Source organism: Antechinus flavipes, chromosome 1 (assembly GCF_016432865.1).
Source record: "Antechinus flavipes isolate AdamAnt ecotype Samford, QLD, Australia chromosome 1, AdamAnt_v2, whole genome shotgun sequence".
In the NCBI taxonomy this organism is placed as follows: domain Eukaryota; kingdom Metazoa; phylum Chordata; class Mammalia; order Dasyuromorphia; family Dasyuridae; genus Antechinus; species Antechinus flavipes.
The window spans coordinates 246607776-246619045 of NC_067398.1; the positions used below are offsets into that span (position 1 = coordinate 246607776).

An 11270-nucleotide genomic window follows, 5' to 3' on the forward strand; every position below is an offset into this window, starting at 1 on the left:
AAAAACTTGCTTCTTTGAACAAAGCCAGCACATGCAGAAATGAACAGGGAACTTTTTAGAGAACTGATTTTGGTAGGCTTTCAGTTCATCAATGACCTCCAGATGACCAACAAAATGGTCTCCCAGGGACACTTTGGAACACATGCAGACCAGAAGAGAAAGAGAAGAAATGTATAACAGTAATGTGTTATGGCTTTTACCAGTGATGAGCAAAAATAATTATTTAGAAAGAAAACATAATGTTTAAATTACCCTATTGCCTGTTTCTGCATGCTTTGAGAGCATGCCTGTACTTACAGTCCCATGTCTCCTGCTACTAAGTTCCCAAAAGGCTCTGACCTTTTGAGAAGAAACACCAAGCTAGGAATCAGGAGGCCTGAATTGTAGTCTCTCTAATTATATGATCTCGGGCAGGAGATTTACCCTCTCTGGGACTTAGATTTCTCTTATATTAAACAAAAGTAACACACTAAATGATAAGTAAGTTTCCTTCCATCTCTAAAATGCATTAGTTTTATGTTTCAAATGCATTCTTATAACAAGAGCTTCAATATTCCTGAAAAATTAATGGAATTTGAACCATTCTGAATACTACAATCATAAAGAAGGGAGGTAGTTGGGGAGTTTTCTCAACTTGTTTTCTTGTCCTTTGGATTCTCATTTTTATATTTTAAAAAGGGAATGGGGAAGAATGAATTTTGAAGGAAATCATAACTTTGGTACTCAATGAGATTTTAATCTGAGTACTTCAAGTTTCATTCTGAACCTTTGAATAGGTACTCAATTGGCTCACCTCTCTTAAGATAATTTTCTAAAATTTCTATCCCTTGTGTTTGCTCCAAGTTTAAAGTGACCTGATAATCATATTATTTGTATAATATGTATACCCTTTCTATCAGACTGTTTATTTTTGAAGGAACACACATAGAGAGTTGTCTGTAGTGTTCCCTGGCCTTAGGGCCCTAAGGGTCTAGGCCTTTAATAGCCATGGGATTGAGAAATGTCTTAAATTTGTCTCTAAAGTACATTAACTAGAATGTTGGTGTGTAAGGTTCTACAGGCGCTGCAGGACCCAGGCTATTTACCATCCACTTGATAGATGCAAATACAGACAACCTTCCTAAGGCCCACACCTGGTAAGAGCAAAGATGTGCATGTAAGAAAAATTGATTTGTAGAGTCTTAAGTATCTCCTGAAAATTAGTAAGCATTCACTCTTAAAGAATAGTAGAGTGAAAATAACAATTCTTCTTTCTGTAATACTTGGTGTTTGTTTGGTGACATATCTCATCTTCATAGTCAACTATGTCTTCTTTGAAACTGGGAAATAACATGTTAAATGTGTATAAAAGAATTGGAGGGGGCGACTAGGTGGCGCAGTGGATAGAGCAGCAGCCCTGAAGTCATGAGGACCTGAGTTCATATCTAATCTCAGACACTTAACACTTCCTAGCTGTGTGACCCTGGGCAAGTCACTTAAACCCAATTGACTCAGCAAAAACAAACAAACAAAAAAGGAATTTGAGGATAAGTCCAATAATGGCATTGTGTCCACTATACAAAGGCTTTTGGAAAATTAAGATTATTGGGGCAGTTAGGTGGTACAGTGGAATGAGCATAAGCCCTGAAGTCAGCAAAACCTGAGTTCAAATCTGATCTCAGACACTTAACACTTCTAAGTGTTAAGTCACATCTAACTGTGTGACTCTGGGCAAGTCATTTAACCCCAGTTACCTCAGCAAAAAAAAAAAAAAAAAAAATTAAGATTATCCTGTGTTTTTTAAGACACTGAACAAAAACTTCCACTTGACTTAGCATCCCTGGTGCTCTCTGTTCCCAAAACTTTGCCTACCGTTTTGATAGGTTTTGTTGGTTTAACTATTCATAAACTTTATGTTGGCATTGAGTTTCTGCAATGGGAATATTCTTTTTGCATCCAAAAATTAGATCATAGCAAAAACTTTGTAGGAAGACTTTCATTTATAGGAGAGCAATTATCTGTAACCAAATTATAGATTGTTCACTTTGTTTTGCTGCCACTTTCATTGAGCAAAATACTCATTTTGATGATTTTTTTTGATTTTTTAAAAATATTTTGATATTTTGATTTTACCTGTTTTTTTTTGGGGGGGGGGGGGGGGGCTAGGGGGAATGTTGTGTCTGAGGCCAGATTTGAACTCAGGTCCTCCTGACTCCAGGGCTGGTACTCTAACCACTGCATCACCTAGTTGCTCTTGTTATTCAGTTTTCAATGAACTTTGTAAATTTACTTTTTGAAAAAACATATCACAGGTTTTATTTAATATTTTAGTGTTTAAAATAAAATGAGTTCTAAGACATCCAAAAATACCCTAGTTATAATTGGGATCCATTGTACCATTTATCTTATCTTTTTTCCTTAATAGAAATTTATTGATATTTGTTGACCACTAAAAATCATCTAGGTCACAATTTTCTATATCCTTGTAAGTCTTTTCTTTTGAAGTGAAAATGGGAGAGGTCCACATAGACCATCTAGTTGCTCATTTAATCTTCTCAAAGATTTGTGTTCTTTTTCTTTACTCCCTTCACACAAATTAATTTCTGTTTTGGCAGTAAATTTCTCTTCCTTTGTCTTTATGATCCCATACCCAAGTTTCTGGAGGAGTGGAGTCATGTAGTCATGTAGTGATGTGGTAATGACATGTTTTGCCAGTCAAACTGGAATAAGAACATGAACAGTGTCCTGAGTTTTTGTTGTTGTTGTTGGGGGTTTTTTAAATTACTACTAAAGAAACACAAGGTTGAGAGTTTTGTCATAACAGTATAATTGATTAGTTCAATTGTATTCCATTTTAAAGGCTTTGCATTTATTTATTTGTTTATTTATTGCTGTGTGGTAGTCAGAAAATTCTTATACTGGAAACAGTCTGACTTTTTTAGGGAGTTGAAAACACTCCTTGACTCCTTTCCCATCCTCATGGAGAAACATGATTATTATTCCTTGTTTCACTCCCACAATTAAGTGGGCAGTGAGAGAAGGTCCTCTCTGTTCTTTTAAATATATCCTCAACACCTAGTATCTACCTGTGCTAATCCAATATCCTTCTATTTGGTTGGCCTAGCTTTAATCGGATTGACATTCCGCCTTATGAGTCTTATGAGAAGCTTTATGAGAAGCTGCTGACGGCTGTGGAAGAGACATGTGGGTTTGCAGTGGAGTGAAGAGGAGACCAAAGGAAATGGATATGAGCTCATGGACCCGTGATGAAAAGCTTAGAAGCTTTCTGTGGGCCTCCTGCTAGGCTGGCTGAGGCATTGGAATACTAGACAGCCCTGGGGAAAGGGTTGTCTTCCCTCCTTTTTGGGGGGGAGGGACTTTTATCGGTGGCTCCTACCCATATTTTCCTCCTTTATTACAATACCTTCTCCCCCCTTCCATCACCCATCCAATAAAATACAGCCAAGTTCAACATTTGGCTTTGGTTACACAGGATATTCTGCTAGACATGTAACACATATTGTGATAGGGTCAGTGACCTGTGGTCTTTTATAGGAGCATCAACCTACAGTTAGGTAATGGAGCTTGGTTTAACTGAGGACTTGCAGCTGGTAGATGTAATCAGCTGTTCTGTCTCAAAGTCCCCTTGAGGTCCCCTTTGAGTTCAGTAGCTGCAGGATATCTTACCAGAGCTGAAATTCCAAATTGCACACCGTAGCAGGCCGTTATGAAAGGATAACCAATTAATTTCTAACAGAAAATAAACTGCATAGTATATGCATATTGAATGGCAGAAACATCTGAAACTCTGCCGTAGCCAGAAGCTCTAGGTAAGAAGAGTGGTTCACCTTGGGAAGGACAAAGGATTCCAGGCAGCTTTTTCTGAAAGGCTCGGAGGAGTTCCTTTGGGGGTACTTATTAAAACTTTTTGCACATGGGAACAATTTTTTTTCTTCTAAAGAGGGCCTTGTCCCTTCTGTCTGTCCAGTTTCAAATGTTTTTCCAGTAAAAACACCACCTAGTGGAGCCTGTATGAGGAACAGACCACGTATCCAACCTAACCAATCAATCCCCAATCTGTGATTTCCATGCCACCATTTTACCTGAAAGAGCAACCATTGTATGACTTGAAATTGTAACAGATTTTTTTTTTTTGAGGAAATTGCTAAAAACTAAACTGTGGAACAAAATTCTGTTCTTAAAAGTCATTGGCCTTTTGAAAAGCAGCTTGGAAGGGAGTGGGAAAAGGAGATAACCACAGTGATTATGTCAATATGATATAAAAATTATAGCAAAGATCCAAAGCTGTCTGAGGGGAGGTGATTTCACAATGCTATATCTGTCTGTTCTCCCAGTGTTTTAAGCTTATGTTAAAGTTGAAACTTGGTTCACTTGCCAAGATGACTTCCCAAAAAGAGGAGGAACGGTGCAAGTTCAGGCTGTAAGTCATTAGCAGTTTTTCCAATTTGCACAAAAGATCAAACAGTATTTTAACCAAAATGGCATGATTTCAGAAAGTTAAAATTTCAGTAAAAAAACAACAAATTTGATTGTTTAGGGTATTTTTATTTTATTTTATTTTGGCAAGTCCAATTTAATTCATTAGCAAGACATTTAGCAGCTGTTCAGCATATGGATTAAAGCTTTGTGATTCAAATGTAGCTCTAATATGAATTAGAAAACACCTTCTGGGATATTTTATTTTATCTTTTTTTTTCCTTTAAAAATAAAATGGTGTTGATATGACCAGTAGCTTTAAACTGCTATGCAACAGTTCATAAACTCTGATAAGCAGTCTGTTCTTCCAAATCCTGATATATTTTTTCTGTTGACTTTCTCTTTGAGCATATTGTGAATTAATGTAGAATGGAAAGAACTCTGATATGAAAGCATAATCTCTTTTGAAAATTTAGTGTGCACAATTTGACAAGAATTACTTCAGCAGGATTTGGATAGTTGCTCCCTTCTGACAGATTCTAGGACTTTAGTGGCACTTTTGGACCATCAAGATTCTTCAGAATTAGAAAAGATACTGCTTCAAATTACTGTAATAAGAAGATTTGATAAACTATTCCAAATTTCTGGCCTTTGGAATTCTCTTAGGTTCTTGAATTTTTAAAAATCTTGTTTTTCGGAATTGTAGTCTAATTGGTTTTGGCTTTTGGTCCCATTAAGCATGACTACTTCTGGTTGCCTCCTGGAAGTTCTGTCCAAATAATCACATGAAAGTTTTTGTTATGATTCTTCTTTTTTGAAAATTGAAGATAAAAGATTTTATCCAAGGGATTTGTGGCAACCACAAAAATTATATGATACATTTTCCATTATTTCCCAACCATTACCCAGAATCTGTATTAGTTCAGAAACTAAAGGCAGATGTTTTGAAAGGCTTTTAAACTTGTTGTTTGATTTGACAGCCTTTAAAACTACCTCCTCTGTGTCAGCAACAATGAGTAGAGAGAACCACCCTATTAAAATTATGTAACCAGTCTAATAACTTTTAAAGAATGTTCAGGAAGGCCTGAGTAGTCAGCATGTACAAGGCAAATCAGAAAGCTTCCAAAATATATGTGGAAGGGTGTTCTCTCTCTTCTTTTGTTTCTGCATCAAGATATTGACTACACAGTCAGATTGGCCAGCCCCAGCCTTGGGAGACTTGTGTCCAAGGTTGTTGGAGTGTCATATTGCCTGAAATGAGCAGATTTTTTCAAAGCTCCAGTTGTCTCCTTCCAGACAGTCCCATCATCACAAATAACACTGCACTTCAAGAACCTTGAACATGGAAAATGGCTCAGTCTTTGCTGAACCTTCCCAAAGAATAAAATGTGGCAAGTAAACTGTAAGCATTCCTTATGTCTTTCCCACGGATCCATTTAGAAGAGAGAGGGGCACTTGTGAAATCATCTTGAAGCATGATCTTGTTTGCCTTTCCCCTCTATGATGCAGGACAAACTCCACCCACTCCCTCCAATGTCCTTTTACTCCAGGGGTACAACTTTCCAGGCTTGCCTTCACAAACTGTCATCAGCCTACACTATACACTCAGGGATGTAGGAAAACCACCATTCTGCTTCTGTTTAAAATAGGGAAGAGTAAAGGGGGCTGACTCTTCATGTTTGGGTTGAAAGTGAACCAATACCCGTTGATTTCTGAAAAGCAGAAATTATCAGTTCTGATGGTGAAAGTGTAAGCTTGCTTATTTAGCAGTATGGTCTGAATTCAGGTTGAGGTGGTCATGAAATCCATGAGATTTCAAGTAAAGTCCTTTCTGTAGAGAAACCATCATCACCCTCACCTTTTGGAGCCAGTGCCCAAGTCCCTGCTGCTCCACACAGCCTCCCAGAGACACAGTATACATTTTTTTAATTTGTTTATTTTTGTTCCTCAACCACTTTATAATGTATTTTTTTAATTTATTTTGTAATGTCTTGTTTTTAAGTATTGCTGCTATCCTTGTTATTCTTCCCACTGTTTTTATTGCTGATTTATTTTGTGAAAGTTGTACACTAATGTTTCATTTTATGTCTAAATCAAAAGTATTTAAAGAAATACTAGTTCTATTTAATGTGGTTATGGAACCAGCTGGAAAATAAACAGTGATTGTATAGTAGGCTGGACCCAGGAGGTCATGTTCATTTTTGTTACATATGCAATAAACTCACAACTTTACATTTTTTTGGCAATTGTTGTTTTTGGCGTGTAAATTAAAAATCTGTTTCTTTAAACACTAGCAGGGAAGGAAGCCAGTCGGTACCAAAGAGGGAATAATGTAGTACAGTAGAAGATAGACCACTGGACTGGGTGATGAGAGCATTCTGGGCTCAGCTCTGTCACTAACTTAGGCAACTTTGGATAAGTCACTTAATTTATCTGGCTCTCAGTTTCCTATCAATAAAAGGAGTGTCATCTGGCAGCTCAGCAGATAAGAGCATTGGGCCTGGAGTCTCGAAGATCTGAATTTAAATCCAGCCTCAGACATATCTTAGCTGTGTGATTTTCAGCAGGTCATTTAACTTCTGTTCACCTCAGTTCCCTCAACTATGACATAATGCCTCCCGGGATCATTGTAACAGTGCATTGCATGGTGCCTAGCATTGCGGGTGCTATATAAATAAATGTTTATTCCCTTCAATCCCTTCTAAAGTTTTTTCCTAGCTCAGGAAGTATTTGATTCTGTGAAAATTGTCACAATGTAAGGAAAGGAGACATAAATCTGAAGGTGGAATAAAAGATGACACTGAAAGAAACATGGTGATCTACTAAAACGGTCCTCTCGAGTTAACATTGACATTTAAGTGCTTTCCTCCCCTTCAATCTCCTGTGGATAAAGGGACTTTGAAACTTAAATATACCTATATCCTATAACATGTATTATTTTGTATGCAGACTTAATTGTGATATATAAGAAAATAGCACTAGTAGAACTAAGCTTTGAGTGAGGATCTATTGAAATCATCACTACCCTCAAATCAAAAGACCTAGACATTAGTCTAGGATCTCTTACTAATTAGTTGTGAAACTCCTCCATCTGTTTTCTTATTTGTAAAATGAGGGTTATACCTACTATGCCTACTTCAAGGGCTCATAATCATATAAAGAGTTTGGAGGGAAAATGCATGACCCCCTCTTTTACTTTGAGATGCCTATATTCCCTTACTTGATTCCTCTTTGTGCTACCCACTGAATCCTGCCCCAGTCAAGTTGTGTGTGACATGGAGTTTGCCAGTGGTAAATAATATAGTTCACTGGAACTATTGGAACCTTTTTGTTTTCTTCCTGTATCTTAATCACCATTGGGCCACTAAACAAGTAATGACCACTATGCAGATGATATTCCCCCAACCTTTTACTAGAGAACTAATCAGCTGTAGTTGATTTTAGTTCCTCAGTCACTTTTCTGGAAGCTTTGCCTATTTTAGATTAAGAACTTTTACTTTGCTGTCATAGTTATGGGAATTCACCAAACACATAAGTACTTACTTTGTTCATGGTCCTTTGCTAGATCCTGGGAATATAAAATTAATAACTTCAAATTCCTTGCCCTTGCGAAGCTTCCATTGTAGTAGGAAGATTGAGACAAAACAAATGAGTAAGTGCATGGAAGTCAAAATATGAGAGATTCTGGGAGGGGAAGAATCACACCTGGAGGGAGGGTTCCTTTTTTAAAAATTTGTATATATTTTAAAAACATTCTAAAATACATAGACTTCACAGACTGCTAAATGAGACAATGCTACAAAAGAGATTTAGAGCTTTTCTTGTGTTAAAGTCAGGTAGGCTTTGACAAACAAGATTTTTGGAGACCAAGGATAAATCCATTACAGGATTGGGGAAAGACATCCAAATGCATAGAGATCAGATAAGGAGGCAGCAAATGTTCAGTTTCCAGGGGCTGTAAAGTGAGGCTTTCTAGCTCCTCAATGTTAAGTCAAGAGGACCATTTTAGTAGATTACCATGTTTCTTTCTGTGTCATCTTTTATTCTAGCACTTCCTTTCTAGGAAGATTGGAGTGGTGAAAGGTCTAGAATATCAGGTTAAGGGTAGTATTTTATGAAAAACAAGGAAATCTTAAGATCTTAAACCATAATCAGACCTCAGTATTAGGAAGATAAATCTGTCAAGGATGCAGGTGTATGAAAGATGAATTAGAGAAAGATCGTGTAGCAAGGAACACAATAGAGCAACTGTTAAAAAGTGTTCTATTCAGCTTCCTCTAAAACCACTTAAAAGAACAGTAAATTACAACATAGGAAACAGAAGATCGACAAAGAAGAGATGAATGAAAATATACTATAAGGAATTCCTCATGAAAAAACCACATACACACATGAGCTCCTTGCCCTGCACAAGTGCCAAGGAGAAGAAAAACAGTAATTAGAATCTATAGCTAAGTGCCTACCCTGGGGAAAGAAGGAAGAAATAGTATGTGACCTTAAGACATAATTGAAATGAATAAAAGGGAAGAAGAGTAAACTTATGTCAAATGGCCTCAATCCTTGTTAAAGAGATGTCTTCAGCTGAAAAAAAGAGAAAAGCAAGAGGTGTGAGTAGAAAATGGAAGGTTAGGAAGAACTTTAGCAGGGAATGAGATTGGCTGTAAAACAAAGAGATAAAAGGATTGCCTTGCTGCAGTGAATGCCTAGTATATGAGTAGGAAAACATGAGCAAGAGACAAATATGGTGGTTGGGACTTTGCAAAAGATGAAAGACAATCTACCAAAGTGAGCGACTCAAAAGGAGATGGCAGCATAAAGTTTAATCAGTTAACTATAGGGAAGGGAACAAAGTTAGGTACAGAGGAGATAGAGATGTTATGAAAAAGTCAAAAACTGTTTTTTAGGAGATGTGAGACAGAAAATGATAGGTCAGAGTCAGAAAGAGTTGATACTGTTCAGGGGTGTTTGGGGTTTTGTCTTTTAAGGACAGGAACACATGTTAATAATAGTGATTGATATATGATGTGCTCATCTTCTGTGGGGCCAAAGTGGAATGAAGAAGTAAATCATGAGATTTGGGAATTGTTAAGAATTGGGAGATTTAGGAGTTTGAGAAAAGCATTAACAAGGCTCTGGAAGAGTCCTAATGTAAGGACAAGGCATTTGGGTGGAGATAAAGATGATGAGCTAGGTCCTGAACACCTTGAGAAAGGAAGAAAGGAACAAGTATTTGTCTACTAAATGCCAGGCTCTGTGCTAAGCACTTGACAAATATCTCATATGATAATTGTAGGAGAATGACCTGGGGGTCAATATCCAGTTGCTACCATTATTTCTATAGATTGGAATATTTTACAAGAAAATTCAAAGGAGGGTAGATTGTTGAGTGATGGTGGCAAAAAGAAAGATGGGAAGGAATACTGTTGAGCAAAGAGTCTTCCAGTTCTCCCTACAAGACCCATGACAAGTGGGAATGGTTCATGGGTAAAAGTATAGCCAGTGCTAGAGAGATTGGCTAGGTTTGCAGTATCATAGAATGTAATGAAAACAAATAAAATGGAAGGAGTGTGGGATAAAGAGATCCAGAAAAAAAAAAAAAAAAAAGGTTGCTCAGCAGGAATTCCAGACAACACAATAAGACACTGAGAGGGACATGGGTGTGGGGTAAGGTGGAACAGGATGTGGATGAGACAACAAGAAGTGAGGTTGGGAATACTTTGCTCTTGTGTGTCTGGTGTTGGAGGAATGCAGGGAAAGGGAAAGAAACAGGTGGTAACAATTTACTAGTTCGCTAATTTAGGGTTAATCATTATGGTAATATGAATTATAACATTTGTAATCTTGAAGAGATGTTACCAGATAAGAACCAAGGTCATACTTCTTTAATTTTCATTTGCTCTTCTTTTCTGTCTAGGTGAAGGAATAGTGGCTGCTCCTCCATCTGCAGAAGGCCATGGGCACAGACTGGCCAATAAAAAAGAAAGAGAATCAAGGGGAAAATGGGGAGGGGGGAAAAAAGGTAGAAATGAAGAGTTTCCAGCATTGTAATATCTGAGACTAAATTTTAAGTAGTAATCATCAAATCTTTGTGCTGGTTAAAAAACCAAAAGGTTAATTTATGAAATAAATTAAGTGATCAAGCTCCATAAGCAAACACAATATCTTAGTGTTTAGTAAATCCAAGAATACAAACCACTAGATTAAAGAATAAAGTTTCTATTTAACAGAAATTTATAACAAAATTGGCAAACATTTAGGCAAAATCAAGTTTACACTAACAACTTACAACATAATCACAAGAAGTTAGGAATGGATTTAAAACCTAAATTTGAAATGTCATATATGTTTTATAAGTAGAGGAAAACGAAAGGATACTAAGAATATTATTAACCAAAAAGGGGTAGGGGCTAAAAAAGTTGATCGCAGGAGATAAAGAAGTTGGTTACATAAAATTAAAAAGGTTTTGCACAAAAAAAATTATTGTAGTTAGAATAAATATGATAAATGGGGGAGGGGGGAATACTGCCAGCAAAATCACCAATAAAGCTCCAGTTGATAACCAAGTTATAGGAAAGTCAGCATGGCAAAGATATTATAAAAAACTGGCCTCAGTATCAAGAAAACCTGTAATCCAGAACCATTACCTGGTAGTCTTACTAGCTAAATGATAAATTGTCACTTAATTATTAAATGTCCCCAAGCAATTCTTTCAAACTATAAATTGCAAAACAGTTGCTGATCTTCATTGGCAGAGAGAATTTCTTTCCCCAGAATCCACTCTGCTGATGAAATCACAGATCCAGTCCAATATCCTAGATACAAATACACTATAAAGAAATAGTCCAAGAATATAA

At 36.8% G+C, this 11270-nt stretch overlaps 1 protein-coding gene across 2 annotated transcripts in view; it reads left to right on the plus strand.

Moving 5' to 3' along the window:
* The window catches only part of SMURF1 (SMAD specific E3 ubiquitin protein ligase 1), a 109184-nt gene extending 102536 nt beyond the window's left edge, over positions 1-6648 (plus strand). The window contains exons 17-18 of one of the 2 annotated variants that reach the window (XM_051999874.1): positions 1061-1136; positions 3104-6648. In XM_051999874.1, coding sequence (XP_051855834.1) covers positions 1061-1136; positions 3104-3203 — 176 coding nt within the window. In that variant the 3' untranslated portion in view covers positions 3204-6648. Of the gene's footprint in view, positions 1-1051; positions 1137-3103 lie in introns of both variants that reach the window. The other variant, XM_051999865.1, reaches the window with a different exon arrangement.
* The last annotated feature ends 4622 nt before the right edge of the window (positions 6649-11270 follow it).